The sequence below is a fragment of the Balaenoptera borealis genome (genome assembly GCF_965194805.1).
Source record: "Balaenoptera borealis genome assembly, chromosome: 11".
Taxonomy (NCBI): Eukaryota; Metazoa; Chordata; class Mammalia; order Artiodactyla; family Balaenopteridae; genus Balaenoptera; species Balaenoptera borealis.
The window spans coordinates 102554694-102574527 of record NC_138868.1 but is presented as its reverse complement, the minus strand read 5'-3'; the positions used below and the strand labels follow the sequence as shown (position 1 = coordinate 102574527).

Here is a 19834-nt window from a genome sequence, read left to right as displayed (position 1 = left end):
AAACAGATCACAATATTCCTACTAATATAAGACTAAGTGCTCATAGCTGGTTCCACAGACGTTCCAGGGAGGGGGAGCTCCTGGCCGAGGCCAGGCCGAGGGAGGGGCTGTGGGCTCTGCCCCTGGAATCTGGAGCCCAAGGACTTTAACACCCCCGCCCTGGAGGCAGAGTGCCAACGGGCACCGGGGCACCTCCAGTCCAACCAGCACGCAAGTCCCGAGGGTGGGCCGGCACGCCTGAGCCCGCCTTCAGGTGCTTTTCAGGCCGCGAGAATGATTTCTGTTTGTTTGTGATGCATGTTTGCTGAAAGATTAATAAATCATTTTTGTGCCTTTAGCAAAAAAAAAAAAAAGGCTAAGTACTCATAAAATATTCAGATATAACAAGTTAAAGTGTTTCTCAAACTATAAGTTCCCCAAATAAGTCTCATGAAAGATGGCAGAAGCATCACAGAGCACACACAAAACCAATCCTAATCTCACAAATGCTTCATGTTTTTAAATTTAATTTTTAATTTTTTATGTAATTTTTAAAGGTAACTTTCATTGAGTTATTACAAAATATTGGCTGTATTCCCCATGTTGTACAATACATCCTTGAGCCTATCTTACACCTAACAGTTTGTACCTCCCGCTCCCCACCTCATCTCTCTCTTAAAGACTGTCTTTAAATCTTACCTTGGCTCTTTCCTACAACTTCTCATTTTTCTAAAAGTTCTCTTTCTGCATCTTCTCCCTAGCACCAAAAGCATCTTCTCTCCTTATTATCCTGCATATCAAAGAATGCCACTCATCTCAATCTCAGAAGACAATCCTGCCCTCCAGCATTTAGTCCTCCAACAGAGCCTTACGGGGCAGCACTGATTAAGCTGAAATCAAAGATTCATGAAGCCACATCACAGGAAATTCAGCACGGGCAAAATACGTGTAACACCTTCAGCGCTGGTTACTTGGCCCCCTCCCTTTCCCGTGAGAAGGGGAATCAGGTTCCAGAAGTGCACAGGGAAATACTGAGACGGGACAGGCTGCCTTAGCTGATCACACACTGCCCTAACCACCCTCTGGACCACTATTTTTTCCACGTCTGCCAACCCCAAGTGACTCAGCAAAGGTGGTGCAATGACAAAGAACCACAAGTCCCAGGGCCTGTCCTTCAGATCAGATAAGCTTGGCCCCAAAGGACACCAATATGAAAACACCTCTTTCCCTTGAATTTGATGGGGAGGGAGATAAAAGGAAACGATCAGAAAGTGAGCATGTACTGTGCACAGACACTTTAGAGAGATGCCTTACCTTTCTTAGTTCATCTTCAAACCAACCTACAAGGTGGGGATTATCATGATCCTCCATTTATGCAGGAGGAAACTGATGATACAAAGCAGCCCGAGGGAAGAAAACTCGCTCCAGGCTGGAATTTTACCCCATGGAAGCAGGCTGGAAACTGCTACTGGAATAGAAGTCAAAGGCAGCCCCTGGGAAGTCATCTGTGTAGACAGAGTGAGGAACAGAGTCGGCTTGGGAAGTTATGGACAGTATTTTGCAGAGGAACAGCCTTGGGAGAGGTAGAAACATTCTCTTCCTCAGCTGCCCCCATCACTCTCTAATTCACAATCAGTTGCCACCTGTGACTCCAGACTCTTCATCCCTCAGCCACAGGTGGGCTTATCCTGTCCTCAACCAGAACAGAGCAGGCCAAGTCTCTAAGTCTCTCTGACATGGATGGATCTAACCCGACTGCCGACATCAAGACAAGAATCTTGCATTCAACACACAAATTAAAATTTCTTGCTGGTAAATGTGAGTCACCATCCCACGGCCAATGGGACCTCACTTGCCCTATGGGACACCCAGGGTTTAAAAATATATGTATATGTATATATACATATGTGTATAAATACACGCATACATATGTAATATTTATATGTATTAAATACACAATATATTTATTTTTAAAGGTTCATTCATTCATTCATTCAATCATTCTCCATTACCTATCCACTTCACCTGGATGAGTGGGGTCTGGAGTTCCCTGCATGGTGCCAACTATTTTGGGTTTTTTTGTTTGGTTTTTTGCCAATTCCATGGGGAGCTTTGAGCTAGGATGCCTTTTTGGTATTACCCCAGTTGAGGCAAAGGTGCTGAGACTTTGGATTCCCATGTCAGCTCATCATTGGCCACAGCTTGTCTCTTTTTTTTTTTTGAATTTTATTTTTTTTATTTTTTATACAGCAGGTTCTTATTAGTTACCTTTTTACACATATTAGTGTATACATGTCAATCCCAATCTCCCAATTCATCCCACCACCACCACCCCCCGCCACTTTCCCGCCTTGGTGTCCATAAGTTTGTTTTCTACATCTGTGTCTCTATTTCTGCCCTGCAAACCAGTTCATCTGTACCATTTTTCTAGGTTCCACATATATGCATTAATATACGATATTTTTTCTCTTTCTGACTTACTTCACTCTGTATGACAGGCTCTAGATCCATCCACATCTCTAAAAATGACCCAATTTCGTTCCTTTTTATGGCTGAGTAATATTCCACTGTATATATGTACCATATCTTCTTTTTCCATTCATCTGTTGACAGACATTTAGGTTGCTTCCATGACCTGGCTATTGTAAATAGTGCTGCAATGAACACTGAGGTGCATGTGTCTTTTTGAATTACGGTTTTCTCTGGGTATATGCCCAGTAGTGGGATTGCTGGATCATATGGTAATTCTATTTTTAGGTTTTTTTTTTTTTTTTTTTTTTTTTTTTTTTTTTTTACTTTTGGGTTTATTTATTTATTTATGGCTGTGTTGGGTCTTCGTTTCTGTGCGAGGGCTTTCTCTAGTTGCGGCAAGTGGGGGCCACTCTTCATTGCGGTGCGCGGGCCTCTCACTATCGCGGCCTCTCTTGTTGCGGAGCACAGGCTCCAGACGCGCAGGCTCAGCAGTTGTGGCTCACGGGCCTAGCTGCTCCGCGGCATGTGGGATCCTCCCAGACCAGGGCCCGAATCTGCGTCCCCTGCATTGGCAGGCAGATTCTCAACCACTGCGCCACCAAGGAAGCCCTATTTTTAGGTTTTTAAGGAACCTCCATACTGTTCTCCATAGTGGCTGTATCAATTTACATTCCCACCAACAGTGCAAGAGGGTTCCCTCTTCTCCACACCCTCTCCAGCATTTGTTGTTGGTAGATTTTCTGATGATGCCCATTCTAACTGGTGTGAGGTGAGACCTCTTTGTAGTTTGGAATTGCATTTCTGTAATAATTAGTGATGTTGAGCAGCTTTTCACGTGCTTCTTGGCCATCTGTATGTCCTCTTCGGAGAAATTTCTATTTAGGTCTTCTGCCCATTTTCTGATTGGGTTGTTTGTTTTTTTAATATTGAGCTGCATGAGCTGTTTATGTATTTTGGAGATTTATCCTTTGCCCATTGCTTCATTTGCAAATATTTTCTCCCATTCTGAGGGTTGTCTTTTTGTCTTGTTTGCAGTTTCCTTTGCTTTGCAAAAGCTTTTAAGTTTCATTAGGTCCCATTTGTTTATTTTTGTTTTTATTTCCATTACTCTAGGTGGTGGATCAAAAAAGATCTTGCTGTGATTTATGTCATAGAGTGTTCTTCCTATGTTTTCTCTAAGAGTTTTATAGTGTCCAGTCTTACATTTAGGTCTCTAATCCATTTTGAGTTTATTTTTGTGTGTGGTGTTAGGGAGTGTTCTAATTTCATCCTTTTACATGTAGCTTTCCAGTTCTCCCAGCACCACTTATTGAAGAGACTGTCTTTTCTCCATTGCATATCCTTGCCTCCTTTGTCATAGATTAGTTGACCACAGGTGCGTGGGTTTATCTCTGGGCTTTCTATCCTGTTCTATTGATCTATATTTCTGTTTTTGTGCCAGTACCATACTGTCTTGATTACTGCAGCTTTGTAGTATAGTCTGAAGTCAGGGAGTCTGATTCCTCCAGCTCCGTTTTTTTCCCTCGAGATTGCTTTGGCTATTCAGGGTCTTTTGTGTCTCCATACAAATTTTAAGATTTTTTATTCTAGTTCTGTAAAAAATGCCACGGGTAATTTGATAGGGATTGCACTGACTCTACAGATTGCTTTGGGGAGTATAGTCATTTTCACAATATTGATTCTTCCAATCCAAGAACATGGTATATCTCTCCATCTGTTTGTATCATCTTTGATTTCTTTCATCAGTGTCTTATAGTTTTCTGAGTACAGGTCTTTTACCTCCTTAGGTAGGTTTATTCCTAGGTACTTTATTTTTGTTGCAATGGTGAATGGGATTGTTTCCTTAATTTCTCTTTCTGATCTTTCGCTGTTAGTGTATAGGATAGCAAGAGATTTCTGTGCATTAATTTTGTATCCTGCAACTTTACCAAATTCATTGATTAGCTCTAGTACTTTGCAGGTGGCATCTTTAGGATTCTCTATGTATAGTATCATGTCATCTGCAAACAGTGACAGTTTTACTTCTTCTTTTCCAATTTGTATTCCTTCTATTTCTTTTTCTTCTCTGACTGCCATGACCAGGACTTCCAAAACTATGTTGAATAATAGTGGCGAGAGTGGACATCCTTGTCTTGTTCCTGATCTTAGAGGAAATGTTTTCAGTTTTTCACCATTGAGAATGATGTTTGCTGTGGGTTTGTCGTATATGGTCTTTATTATGTTGAGGTAGGTTCCCTCTATGCCCACTTTCTGGAGAGTTTTTATCGTAAATGGGTGTTGAATTTTGTCAAAAGCTTTTTCTGCATCTATTGAGATGATCATATGGTTTTTCTTCTTCAACTTGCTAATATGGTGTATCACATTGACTGATTTGCGTATATTGAAGAATCCTTGCATCCCTGGGATAAATCCCACTTGATCATGGTGTTTGATCCTTTTAATGTGTTGCTGGATTCTGTTTGCTAGTATTTTGTTGAGGATTTTTGCATCTATATTCATCAGTGATATTGGTCTGTACTTTTCTGTTTCTGTAGCATCTTTGTCTGGTTTTGGTTTCAGGGTGATGGTGGCCTCATAGAATGAGTTTGGGAGTGTTCCTTCCTCGGCAATTTTTTGGAAGAGTTTGAGAAGGATGGGTGTTAGCTCTTCTCTAAATGTTTGATAGAATTCACCTGTGAAGCCATCTGGTCCTGGACTTTTGTTGGAAGATTTTTAATCACAGTTTCAATTTCATTACTTGTGATTGGTCTGTTCATATTTTCTATTTCTTCCTGGTTCAGTCTTAGAAGGTTATACCTTTCTAAGAATTTGTCCACTTCTTCCAGGGGGTCCATTCTATTGGCATAGAGTTGCTTGTAGTAGTCTTCTATGATGCTTTGTATTTCTGCGGTGTCTGTTGTAACTTCTCCTTTTTCATTTCTAATTTCATTGATTTGAGTTCTCGCCCTCTTTTTCTTGATGAATCTGGCTAAAGGTTTATCAATTTTGTTTATCTTCTCAAAGAACCAGCTTTTAGTTTTATTGATCTTTGCTATTGTTTTCTTTGTTTCTATTTCATTTATTTCTGCTCTGATCTTTATGATTTCTTTCCTTCTGCTAACTTCGGGTTTTGTTTGTTCTTCTTTCTCTAGTTCCTTTAGGTGTAAGGTTAGATTGTTTACTTGAGATTTTTCTTGTTTCTTGAGGTAGGCTTGTATAGCTATAAACTTCCCTCTTAGAACTGCTTTTGCTGCATCCCGTAAGTTTTGGATCATTGTGTTTTCATTGTAATTTGTCTCTAGGTATTTATTGATTTCCTCTTTGATTTCTTCAGTGATCTGTTGGTTATTTAGTAACATATTATTTAGGCTCCATGTGTTTGTGTTTTTTACATTTTTTTCCATGTAATTGATTTCTAATCTCATAGCATTGTGGTTGGAAAAGGTGCTTGGTATGACTTCAATTTTCTTAAATTTACCAAGGCTTGATTTGTGACCCAAGATGTGATCTATCCTGGAGAATGCTCCATGTGCACTTGAGAAGAAAGTGTAATCTGCTGTTTTTGGATGGAATGTCTTATAAATATCAATTAAATCTATCTGGTCTATTGTGTAATTTAAAGCTTGTGTTTCCTTATTAATTTGCTGTCTGGATGGTCTGTCCATTGGTGTAAGTGAGGTGTTAAAGTCTCCCACTACTGTGTTACTGTCGATTTCCTCTTTTAGAGCTGTTAGCAGTTGCCTTATGTATTGAGATGCTCCTATGTTGGGTGCATATATATTTATAATTGTTATATCTTCTTCTTGGATTGATCCCTTGATCATTATGTAGTGTCCTTCCTTGCCTCTTGTAACATCCTTCTTTATTTTAAAGTCTATTTTATCTGAGTATTGCTACTCCAGCTTTCTTTTGATTTCCATTTGCGTGGAATATCTTTTTCCATCCCCTCACTTTCAGTCTGTATGTGTCCATAGGTCTGAAATTGGTCTCTTGTAGACAGCATATATACGGGTCTTGTTTTTGTATCCATTTAGCGAGCCTGTGTCTTTTGGTTGGAGCATTTAATGCATTCACACTTAAGGTAATTATCGATATGTATGTTCCTGTTACCATTTTCTTAATTGTTATGGGTTTGTTTTTGTAGGTCCTTTTCTTCTCTTGTGTTTCCCACTTAGAGACGTTCCTTTAGCATTTGTTGTAGAGCTGGTTTGGTGGTGCTGAATTCTCTTAGCTTTTGCTTGTCTGTAAAGCTTTTGATTTCTCCATCAAATCTGAATGAGATCCTTGCTGGGTAGAGAAATCTTGGTTGTAGGTTCTTCCCTTTCATCACTTTAAATATATCGTGGCACTCCCTTCTGGCTTATAGAGTTTCTGCTGAGAAATCAGCCGTTAACCTTATGGGAGTTCCCTTGTATGTTATTTGTCATTTTTCCCTTGTTGCTTTCAATCATTTTTCTTTGTCTTTAATTTCTATCAATTTGATTACTACGTGTCTTGGCATGTTTCTCCTTGGGTTTATCCTGCCTGAGACTCTCTGCACTTCCTGGACTTGGGTGGCTATTTCCTTTCCCATGTTAGGGAAGTTTTCGACTATAATCTCTTCAAATATTTTCCCAGGTCCTTTCTCTCTCTCTTCTCCTTCTGGGACCCCTATAATGCGAATGTTGTTGCATTTAATGTTGTCCCAGAGGTCTCTTAGGCTGTCTTCATTTCTTTTCATTCTTTTTTCTTTATTCTGTTCCACAGCAGCGAATTCCACCCTTCTGTCTTCCAGGTCACTTATCCGTTCTTCTGCCTCAGTTATTCTGCTACTGATTCCTTCTAGTGTATTTTTCATTTCAGTTATTGTATTGTTCATCTCTGCTTGTTTCTTCTTTAATTCTTCTAGGTGTTTGTTCTTTAATTCTTCTAGGTCTTTGTTAAACATTTCTTGTATCTTCTCAATCTTTGCCTCCATTCTTTTTCCGAGGTCCTGGATCATCTTCACTATCATTATTCTGAATTCTTTTTCTGGAAGGTTGCCTATCTCCACTTCATTTAGTTGTTTCTCTGGGGTTTTATCTGGTCCCTTCATCTGGTACGAAGTCCTCTGCCTTTTCATTTTGTCTATTTTTCTGTGAATGTGGTTTTCGTTCCACAGGCTGCAGAATTGTAGTTCTTCTTGCTTCTGTTGTCTGTCCTCTAATGGATGAGGTTATCGGTGCCAACTATTTCTTATTAACCTTCTGAGGATACTACTGAGCTGATTAAGACAGTGAAAGTGAATTATTTGCAAATAGCACCTGTCAAGCAAAGGGGCCTTAATCTAGCAGGCAATGGCGGGTAGAGGCTCTAGGACTCTAGATTCTGTGTGGCTAAGAGGGAGAAAAATGCAGTTAAGAAGCCCAAAATACCTAAATTCTGAATCACTGCATCAACGATGTTTGTGAGAAACAGAATTTTTGTTTTTCCTGCCCATCCTCTGCTGGAGAAACCAAAGGAACATTCAATGGTTCTACATCCAGCAGAAAGTGGAAGGAGCAGAAAAAGCCCTGGTTACCCCCATGTTCACAGCTGGGATTCTCCAGCCAACAAAACATGAGCCATCTTTGCCTATTCTGTGAAATGAATGAGCTAGGCCCTATGTTGTGAGGAAATTGCTTCTGCTCTCCTAAAACAAAATGTCCATGCAACCCCACTTCCTCAGGAAGATCTTCTACAGAGAGGATGTCCTTTACAACAAAGGCTGGCCAATCACCAGGACCACCAAATGTTAACGGCTACTGGTGTCCCCTTTGTGGAAGCACTGGCCACATCTTCAAATTTTACATTTATTTGAATGATTTGCATTGACTGCCTAATAGACACTCAATTAAAATCTGCTGTTGAACAAATGAGTGGGTGAATAATAAATATACTAGACTAAACTCTTCAAGGGCACAGGCCAGTCAGAGCTCAGTGGCGGGCACAGAGCAACCAAGCTGTCAGATTTTGCAGAATCTGGACTCGCCTTGCTGTGACAGCCTGAAGGTTTAATGTGTCCCTCCAAATGGGAAGGGAATGGAGGGGAAGTAAAATCCAACCAAAGCTTTTCACAGGGTGAGGCATGCTGAAACAGCCACTTCTAATATTTGGTCTTTACTTACCATTTCCTGTGGATTTTAATGACCCACATCGTCAGCACACAAACATCAGCCTTGGTATAATGCCAGATGTATACATGTTTGCACAATACAGAAAAAGGCCTAAATTAAAGGTGACAGGACACAACCTTTTTGAGTCAGGTTTCCATCATTACTCAGTTGTATGGATGTGGGCGTGTTTCAGAGTTTCAATTCCCTTAAATCCAAGTGGACATACTCATTACATCCACCCCGTAGGATGCGGGAACAAATGAAGTGGTGGAGCGTCGTACCAGAAGCATGTTACTGGAAGGCTCGGTGTGTGCCAGGCACTGTGGTAAGTGCTGGGGCAAATACAAAGAATAATTATACTCTGCGCCGGCTTCCGGAGCCCAGGGCCTTGTAAATCACGGAAAAAAGGATCAAATCCTCCCCACATTAAGAGATTATCACATTGCTATTGCCAGCACTGCATTCATTTGAGTCCAAGCGGGCACCATTCTCTGCCGCTCTGACCGGAATCTCCCAACAGCAGGTGTCAACATCCCCTCTCTCCTCTGCACCTCCCCCCAGGCTCCCAGTTCAAGGCTCCATACTCTATAGTCTCTCAGTTAATGGCATTCCCAACCTGCCTTCAAGGCTCTCATTACACAACATAAAGAAGGGCCATTTGTATTGGCAGCCCTTTGGCTCTTGGTTTCCACTGGAGCAAAGAGGAAGAAAGAAGCAAAACACCAGGAGAACAACTGCCCTGGCACCTGACAGCTGCAGAGAGAGGCCCAGCTTAATACCATGTCTCCCTAGGTCTTGGGAGAGGTCAGAGCAACAGGTGCATCCGCATTCCAGAACTGAATGAAGTCCTACTATCGGTGGGACGGGAGTCAGCCTCCAGCTCCACGCCCAACATATCTCTCTCCAGCGCAGCGTGGAAGGCATTCCTTTTACAACTCCTGATTTTCCAATTTTAGAAAACACACTAATTCCCTTTCAGTGATATGCTCAAGTAACTTGTTTTTAAATAAGTAGGGATCAATGTTGTATTGTTAATTTGTTTACTGTCTTTCTCCCCTCTCTAGGATGTAAGCTGTCTAGGGCAGAAACTATTTTGTTCACTATTAGTTCTGGTGTCTAGAACAGTACCTGGCACGTAATACGTGTTCAATAAATATTGGTTGGATTAAGTAGGAGGGAAAAAGGGTAGGAGGAAGGGTGCATCTATCACAAAATCCTTCTCTCCTGCAAGAGGAACAACTGTTGTCCTGACCTGGAATCAGAAGACTACAGAAAAATGTACTGTGTTACCATGGCAACCACAGCTCCAAAAATAAAAATAGCCTTCAAAGCTGCCACAGGTCTTTGGTGGGAAAAGGCTAACCACTATTTGTAGACTGTACCTGGGCCCCAGGTTGACTACGAGCCAAAATATTGCCCCCCATGTGCTTTGCTCTCTGGAGCCTCGTTTTGGGAGAGGTCAACCACTCTTCACCTGGTGATGCCAAAGTTGTCTCCCCAAATAGAGAACACACTTAGAAGAGCAGCCATGTCTGGTCTCTGGGCACCTGCCGTCTGAGGGAAGACACAGTACAAAGGAAAAACCATGAAAGAAACCAAAAGACTTAAAACAGACAAACAATACATAGTAATCCAGATTTACATAAATGGCCCACGAGGGCATAATTATTCAACTTCAGGAGGACTTCCTGCTTTGTAAAATGATTTCCAATAGAATTCCATGAAAATCAAATTTCCTTCGAGTCCTTCATCCATTTGATTATTTATTCACTCCCTAAGTGTATGTTTACTACATTCCACGCAAAGAGCTCAGCAAGCACTGAATAAAACAAACACTGAACACAATTAACTCTGCCCTCACAGCTTCTGATCCAGTTAAAGATACAATGTGACCAAGTAGCCACAACTTAAGAACACAGATGTAATAAATACGTGAGTCAGGAAATACTTGCTAGAGCAACAATAACTAAGCTAAGATCCAAACGAGAAGAAGAGCAGGGTGGCCAAGGGGGTCAGTGTTACAAAAGAGGAATTCCGCACAAAGGAACAATGTCTGTGAAGACCTAAAAATAAAAGGAAGCATCCATCCAAGGCACTGAACGGTAACTCTGGCTGCAGGGTGAGCGGCATCAGGGAGACCAGTTAGGAGGACACTTGAGTAACATATGTGAGAGATGGTGATGGCCCAGGGAGCCGAGATGGTGGTGGAGATGAGAAGACAGACTTCCTCCAAAGGAGGGAAACCATGCAAAACTGAAGGGTACCAACCCTCCCCTCAAGGAACAGAGTGAGAGGAACTGGTTTGGAGGGAAAGGTGAAGAGTTCAGTTATGGACTGTTTTGAAGAACATTCCAATGGAAATGCCCATCAGCCAGTTGGAGAGATGAGCTTAAGGCTCAGGAAAGAGATGAGGTCTGAGATGTAAGTGTGAGAATCATCACCATGCAGGAATAATTAAATTCAAGAGAGTGAATAAAATAGTCCAAGGATAGTATGTAGATTCAGGAGAAGGAAAGGGGGTGGGGTGAGGGAGAGGGAGGGGAGACGGAGAAGGAGAAATAAGCCTGGATTCAGAACCTTAAGCAGACCAACACTGAAGAGACAGCCAGCCAAGAGCAGCCCACAAAGTATAAACTCATTTTCACCATGTATCAATATATCAGAAAAGTGACATCTCATCAAAGCAACACCAAACCACTGTTCAGCTTATACTCACCAGAGCAGCAGACTCAAAACCTCACAGACCACCAAAGAAATCTCAGTTTTATTAACTAATGATAACATGAGCATAATTCTTCAGACACATCTACTGAATTCTGTCTTACAAGATGAAGAAGAAATGTATACTCTCCATTTCACCAAGGAGAAAGACACTGAGGCCCAGAGAGACTGAGTAACCTGCCCAGGACCACACAGCAAAAAATAAATAAATAAATAACAGAACCAGAGCCTCTACCTCCGATGCTGCCTCAGACACCCCCCTGGACTGGCACAAAGGCAGTCGCCCTAGGACAACCATCACCCTGCCCCTAACAATGGATGAGGCCTGTCTGAGCTTCCTGGGTTCGCTGATGAAGATATGGCTCCATTCTGGGCCAAGATAGGCTCCTAGGGAAATGGGGTGGGCAGAATACGATAGTTAGGTTGCAGTAGATCAGTATTCTAGAGCCATCTCTGCCACTGACCAGCTTTGTCCACTGACCTTGCACTTCTCAGTTTGCTCAAAGGTGAAATGACCACACAAATCTCATCTACCATGAAGACTAGATTCTCTGAGCGAGATGCAGAGCAGAACTGTAGGTACTAAGGGGTGGCAGCTGAGTGCGAGAAAAGTAAGGCTATTCGGGGGTGAAATCTAGGTCCCAGGACGCTCCTCCCATCTCCCTCCCAGCAGATCTTTTCCTCAGACCTTTATTTTTTAATGTTTTAGTCCAAATTCCATATTCTACTGAAATAATCTTTTGCACACTAGTCTCCCCCACAGGCTGTGAGCTCCTCAAGGAAGGGCCACTTGTATCCATCTTTGTGCCCCAAGCACTTAGGACAGCACCTGATTCTCTGTAAGTGCCCAAAAAATGTTTGTTGAACTTGAGAATTACTTCTCCTGAGTTATCTACATTTTCAGCCTAATCTCTTTGGCTGCTAAACAAAAGGCGTGTCAACTAATAGAGGCGTTTTGGGAAGGAGTCCAAGCATGGAGAAGGCACTTCAGAGGAATTGTCCAGTGTCCCTAAGAACTTTCTGAATGGGCGGGCCACTTCCTACTCTGCTCACCTCTGAGACTGGCTCTGCCTTCTAACGTGTGTGGTTGCCAGTTCCTCCACTGTGTCTGCAGGGCTCCACAACCTCCACCGGGGAATCAGTGAGCACCAAGTAACTGGTAGCCCAAATCAAGGCTTCTCTTACTATCTGGAAGCAACAGCCCAAGTTACTAACAATAAGTCTCTGAAGGAATATTCTCAAAGGATAATGACCTGATAGTCTCTCATCTTCACTGAGGACAAAACAAGAGAGAATGAGTTTGAATTATACCATGGGGGATTTCAGTTAGATCTTCAGCAGAACTTTCTCAATAGTAGGACTTGAAAACATAGAAAGAAGTAACCAAGAGAGGAGAGGTGGTGCAATCTCTTTCCTGGGGCCTTTTTTTTTTTTAATGAGATCTTCACATGTCGAGAAGATGTGCTTCATCATAGACAGAGAAAACACATGGTATCACCCACGCTAAGGGCAAACTGTTCTCTGGAGAAGCTCCACCCTGTTCAGAGTAACCTTTATTACTGTCATTCCATCCAATCCCAAGAATACAGAAAGGTCAGGAAGAGCTTCCCAGTGTAATGACCCAGCTGGGAAACAAATGCTTGCCGGGTCAAGGCAGGCTGCTTTGAGGGGTCAGACCGGCACTCACGCCAAGCCTGGGTCACAGAGAACAGAAGAATGAGGCTAAGAGGCATCTTCTTTGATGAGAGGGCTTGTATCCCCCCCTGTGGAGAAATGTCTCATTCTGATGGTTCCTCCAGAAACAATGCTTCAGAAATCCTTTTATTTTCCTTATTTCACAGACTTACCTGTCCTTAACCTTTGGGTTTATGTTCTCCCTTACTTTATACAGGTACAAGGTGCAGAAGAGCTGATGAAAAAGGAAAGTTTCAATCAGAAAGAAACTCTGGGGAATTCCCTGGCAGTCCAGTGGTTAGGACTCCACGCTTCCACTGCAGGGGGCAAGGGTTTGATCTCTGGTCGGGGAACTAAGATCTCACAAGCCACATGGCATGGCCAAAAAAAGCCTCTTAATGAGAAAAAATACCGGGAGATAATGCACCAAGCATGCTACTAATGTTTGGGTTAGCATAGTAAAATGATGAGCTCTTTTCCTTTTCCCTACTGTCCAAAAGTTTTATATTAACTAGCTATTTGATCACACATACAATATTCATTGATTTTTATCATGTAAAAATTTCTTTTAAGACAAGCTGGGGGGACTTCCCTGGTGTCGCAGTGGTTAAGAATCCGCCTGCCAATGCAGGAGACACAGATTCGATCCCTGGTCCGGGAAGATCCCACGTGCTGCGGAGCAACTAAGCCCTTGAGCCACAACTACTGAGCCTGCGCTCTAGAGCCCGCAAGCCACAACTACTGAGCCCGCGTGCTACAACTACTGAAGCCCGAGCACCCAGAAGCCCGTGCTCCACAACAAGAGAAGCCACCGCAATGAGAAGCCCGCGCACCGCAACGAAGAGTAGCCTCTGCTCGCGGCAACTAGAGAAAGACCCCAAGCAGCAACGAAGACCCAACATGGGCAATAAATAAATACACACATAAATAAAAACAGTAAACTGAGTAAAAAAAAAAAAAAAGACAAGCTGGAAAACCCTTGGAGAGACTCAAATGTATTGCTATGTATATCCCCATATCCCCTCCCTCTTGCGTCTCCCTCCCACCCTCCTTATCCCACCCCTCTAGGTGGTCTCAAAGCACCGAGCTGATCTCCCTGCGCTACGCAGCTGCTTCAAAAAAAAAACAAAAAAACAGTCTTGCTAAACTAACCGTCCATCATCTTTCTGTATTTTCCTAATTGCTGGAGCAAATGATACATGGGTTACCGCACTCAACCCTGCCCAAACGGGGCCCCAAGGCAAATTCTTTTTGCATAGTTGCAAAAGAAAAGTGGAAAAACCAAGTGGGTTGTGGATTATTTTTTTCAGTCCCCTCACTCAGCCCCCTCATTTCCTGACTAAACTTGTGAACCAGAAGCAGCAAAGACCAAAAAACCTCTGTGGTCAGATCATGGAGGAAGGAGGTACCAGGCTGGCAGAAGCTCCAGAGACGTGACAGATAGAAATTAGCCCAGACTTTAGGTCAGAGGCCTGAGTTCCAGACTGTAACCCAGATCTGCCACTGAGACGTGCCTGATCACTCGTTTCCTTTATCTTATCCACAAAATCAGGGTGGAACAACCAGAGCCAGTTAGAATACGTACAAAGGATGCAGAAGAAAGGGCTTCACAGCATCTGACCCAAAAGGTGTATCAGGGCCTCAAATGAAAAAGCCATGGGTGTCCTCCTCTGTCTCCTCTTTACCACTGGTCTTAGCTAAGGAACAGCCGCACCTTCCTAGTGATGATTTTGATGAAGATTACCCAGGCACATGGTCTGAAAACAGGGAAGAATATTTGACACCAGGGCTATCTTCAGGAGGCGGCACCTGGCTGCCGCAGTGGCATGGAGGCTGGCGGGGGCAGGCCACGGCCTGACATCTCTGTGCCCCAGCTTGAGGCATCTCCATCCTGCCTTCCTTCCACATTTGATCTTCCGTTATGCATCACTGAAGGAAGCCTCACCACCTCCTCCTAGAGAAGGAAGGTTCCTTAGGCTCCAAAGTCACAGAACAAGAGCTCATAGACCTCCCACCCACCCCGAAAGATGTTGAAAAGCATCTCCCTTCACACCAGGTACAACTGCCCCTTAGCGAGTCACTGCACTGATATGGGCTTTGGAGGAAAGAACCCCAAGAGGGCAAAGCCTCCAGGAAAAGCCTGCAGACTTTGTAAAGCTCTTGTACACACAGCGACCCGGCAACCACGTCTGGGCTCTCAGGCCAGCTGGGCTCTGTATCTGAACGCCCGCTTCAGGGCCCAGCGGCTCACCCACTGGGGTCAAGAAGGAAATTCCCCACCGGCAGCTCAGCCATTCACGCGTCCTAAGGAAAACTCCGGAGTTACCCTAGAAGCAGTTATCAGTGCCCAGCATAGCAACTGGCGTACAGACGGTACCTGGGAGAAACTAACCAAGCGGGGCAGAGTTATCACCTGTTAATCTGCCCCATGAAAATCCCAGTCTCTCCCCTGACATGGAACTGGCACTTCCTGAGTGCAAAACCACCACGGAAACTCTCGAAATACCAACTGCCATGGAGGAAACTGGCCAGTGTGAATCAGCCCATGGGGCTTGGATCTACCTTCTCCTTTTCCACAGACTCTTTGAATCTGGAAACCACATCTACAGCCCAAGGTTGGCTGCTTCTCACGGAGCAGTTCACCTACGCCAGGTAGCACCGCCCTCACACATCCCCGTGCTGACCTCTGACCTCTGACACCTACACACTTATCCTCAGTGGCCTTCCCATCCTCCCGACCTCCTTCAGAACCTCCCTTTCCACGTGGGTGTGATCTCAAACACGCAAGGGCCAACTATTCCCAGGCCCCGGGGAGATGGTTCAGTGTAGCTGTGAAGAGCACGGGCTCTGGAATCAGAAGAACGTGATTCCGATCTCACCCTTGCTTCTGTGTGACCAGGAGCAAGTGAATCTCTGAACTTAAGGTTCCTCAGCTGTAAAACCCACCTGGGGGTTTGTTGTGAGGATTAAATGTGTATTTAAGGCTCTTAGCAGAAAGTAAGATGCAGTCCCCGCCCTCAAGGAAATAAGGGTCTGGGAGAGAGGTTTTTCCTAGTTTAACCTTATCCAGCACCAATTACTTATTTAATCTGCTGACAAATCACAGGTCTCCTGTTTGATGCTTTGTGTGAAGAAAGACATGAATTACCTCCCTCCCACACTCTCTGTGCTTCTCCTAGATGTCAGGGTCCGCACCGAGCTGATGGGAGCAGCACACATCAGCCTGCTCCCTGGAAACTGAGCTGAAACCGAAAGCAAGACTCCCTTGGAAGGTCAGAGGAAGGGGATGAAGACTTACGATAAATATACCAGTGATGAATAATCATTACGTGCAAACCCACATGGCGGCTAGACTGGCAACAGTTAGATAACCAGGCTCGCCAGGCTGGCAGAATCAGTGAGAGGCGCCACCTGAGGTCAGGTGTGCAGCCGAGCAGAAGTCATGACAGGGTAGATGTGTCACACAGAAGAGGGGACAGAACTGCCACGGGAAAGTGGTGCAAGAGGTGATAATAAGGAGGGCGTCCTGGGGAGACAGAGCAGAGAAGCGCTTCTGTGTCCCCCAGACAGACAGCCTGCCGTCGGGCGGCCACACCTACACCCTTGCCCCTTGTCAGCGCTCCTTTCCCCCTCCAGAGAATGATGTCAGGATGCCATCACAAAAGTTGTGTCTCTGTCCAATTCTGACCTCTTGCCGTAATCCAGCGGGTGAGAGAGGGACTCTAATCCTCAATTTGGGTTTTGAACAATCACCACAACCAGTTATGGCCAAGGGATTTGGGCAGACACGCAGGTACTAATTCTAAAAGCCTGCCCCATCAACTTCAGACTACGTTATCCGTGGAGCTCAGAGGGCAACGCGGCCAGCAAAAAACGGTGCCACCTTATGTTAAACAGTGGCTAAGATGACAATTCCCAGCTGTAACAGTAAGTGCCGGAAGAACAGCGCAAGGCTCAGGCCTCTACCTCGCACCCGGTTCACACAGAACAGCAAGAATTCGTTGCCTCCAATACCACTCTGAGCATGTCTCTCCTGGGTTCCGGAACCTACAATGGCTCCCCGTTGAGTTGAATCCTCTTTGCAGACAAAGCACACTGTCCATAGGATCTCAATACATCTTTGTTGACTGACTGACTAATTGAAGTGCAAACTCTTCAGCATAAATCATAGTCTGTCGGCCCATCACCTCACCACCCTCATTTTTCCACATCCCTCATCAAGACCACACTTGGTCATCCATCCCCATCTTCAAGCCAACACACCCAAACTGCCTTCACCAGAGGCTTCTGGTTCCCATTCAAAACTCAGCTCTCCACAGAAAGTAGATTCGTGATTGCCTAGGGCTGGGGGCGAGGAGTAGAGGGGGATTGAAGGTGCTATACAAAGGGTATGGGTTTCTTTTCGAGGTCATGAAAATGTTCTAAAATTGACTGTGGTGATAGTTACACATATTTGTGAATATACTAAAAACCATTGAATTATGTACTTTAAAACTGACTAAATTGTATGGCATGTAAATTATATCTCAATAAAGCTGTCACACATCAAAAAACTCAGTTCTGGACTCATGTCCTCCAGGAAATTTTCCCTCATTCATGAATAAGGATAATTTCACTCCAAAGAGGAGAGAAGAAGGAACCATTCACTCAATCGTTATTAATTTACACATCAATAAACATCTATTGATCATGACGAAAGGCCAAGTACAGTGCTAGACAGTGAAGATCCAAGGATGAAACAGACAAAATTGGACTCAGAGTACTGGCCCCCAAGGTCTTTGCTAACTTCACCGTTTTCTCTACTTCTTTCTTCCCAGGATTAAGGAAAAGAAAGGGGTCTCCTGATTCTCTTTATATTTTCATCTTTGTGCAGTTAAAATCCACAAGCTGAGGCCCTCTTGACCCCGTGCCTTCTACCACATCAGACAGAATTGCATCGCAGGCCTGAAAGGGGCTTTTCTCTGTTGCGGAGAGGTAGACTTGGGGTGGGGACAGTGAAGAGGAAGGACGCTGTGCTGGGCCTGGTGTGCTAATCCCCCTAATCCAAGCCTGAGCTGGGTCACTTTCCAATCATTATATCCAGAACGTGTAACATGTGAGGAGTCCCAGGTCCTGCTCCAGGACACGTGAGTATGTAACCTATACTCTCAAGCACACATCCACTCCATGTGAGCCACTCACAGAATGATGACAATAATCCTTCCCCCTTGCACAGCAAGAGGACGTTTACAAAACAGTTCCACGTGTATCACTTGAGACCTCCCACTAATCCACAGATGGAGAAGATGAAACAGAGGTGAAGGGAGGTGTCCAAGGTTCCACAGCGAAGCAATGACAGAACTTAAATTTAAACCCAGGTCTCCTGACTTGAGTTCCAATTCTCTTTGTGCCCTATTGCCTCTAAATGTCAATTCCTCCTCAGGGAATCATCTTGGCCATTTACAAGCACCCCTTCGCTTGACTGCTTCTTTTCTTTCCAAGAAGCCTTCTACTTCCAAGGCCTAAAAGAGATGGGTTTTTGTTTTGGCCACAGTCGAGATAGAGTCCAACAGGAGGCAGTTTAACAGTGGTTAAGAGTAGAGATCTGAGTCAGACAAATTTGGGTTTGAATCCAGAGATTGTCTTTTTATACATATGTACATATATTCTTCTAATCCAGCAGGCCGCCATTGAAAACAACTGCCATCTGGGGGTGTGCTGTGCCATGCGGCTTGTGGGATTTTAGTTCCCCGACCAGGGATCGAATCTGGGCCTTGGCAGTGAGAGTGTGGAGTCCTAACCACTGGACCACCAGGGAATTCCCCAACTGCCAGTTTTTAAACTACTCCTCGAAGGTGAAAACCCTTCCTGATTTAAAAGTATGTTTCCTGCTCCAACAAAAATGAAGATTCCACTAAAATTTTTTTTTGCCCACACGGCTTGCAGAGATCTTAGTTCCCGGACCAGGAATCGAACCCGTGCCCTTGGCAGTGAAAGTGCAGAGTCCTAACCACTGGACGGCCAGGGAAGTCCCTCCACTGCACCTTTAGACAACTCTCAAAACCAAGACAGACTTCCCTAAATCTAACCAAACCCTCCCCTATCCCTTCCCTGGCTACCAGCGTTAAGAATCTGCCCCATATGCTGTCCTCAGTATACATGGCAGAATCTCAGGATCAAAACAGGGCCTCTTTCAGGGTTTCTCACATTTGAGGGGAAAGCTGACAAACACGGATGAACTATTTTAGTTCAAGATTAGCTCCCACCAAGCTTGCCCCATTTCCCTCTACTCTCTGGAAAAGGTGACAGGATGAAGTAAGAGTACAGAAAGAATTGTTATCCTCAGGTCCCCAAAAAGCCCCAGAACCAAGGTTTACATCTGCGCCTGCAGGGATAACCACATCCAGTCATTACAACCAAAAAAGTGAAAGGAAGCCTGGCAGGCTTAAAATGCTCATCTTCTGTGTGACCCAGCCCAATTCCTCAGCGCCCCCTCAACGACACATCTCACCCTGTTCTTATGCCTTCATCTGTACTGTTCCCCTTTCCTGATCTCATGCCCCTGACATTATATTCTTCCTGTTTTCTACTACTTTTCTGTACGTGCTGTGGTTTGAGCCTCTTCCTTCCAGAAGTCTTCTGTACCACATGGCACACACAGTATATGTCTTCCAAAGATTCCATCTCCTCAATACCAGGGAAACTCACATGCCGTAATTTCTTATCCAAGTCTCCTCCCATCCTCCTTCTCAACTTCCACATCCCCACACTCTACCCAGCTCTACCCACCCTCCCTCCCTGCCTCCTGGCCATAGCACCATTAGCTGGTACCAGACTGAACTCACAAGAACATATCCAATAAATACTTGTTGAGCTGAAATGAATGGAATTGAATAGACTGGGAGGAGGAGTCCCGG

At 44.2% G+C, this 19834-nt stretch overlaps 1 protein-coding gene across 4 annotated transcripts in view; it reads right to left on the bottom strand.

Moving 5' to 3' along the window:
• GRAMD1B (GRAM domain containing 1B) overlaps positions 1–19834 on the bottom strand; it is a 185080-nt gene that overhangs the window by 152326 nt on the left and 12920 nt on the right. The window contains exon 3 of one of the 4 annotated variants that reach the window (XM_082339807.1): positions 6312–13173. The exons of 2 other annotated variants lie outside the window; for them this stretch is intronic. In XM_082339807.1, coding sequence (XP_082195933.1) covers positions 13143–13173 — 31 coding nt within the window. In that variant the 3' untranslated portion in view covers positions 6312–13142. One more of the 4 variants, XM_082339808.1, reaches the window with a different exon arrangement.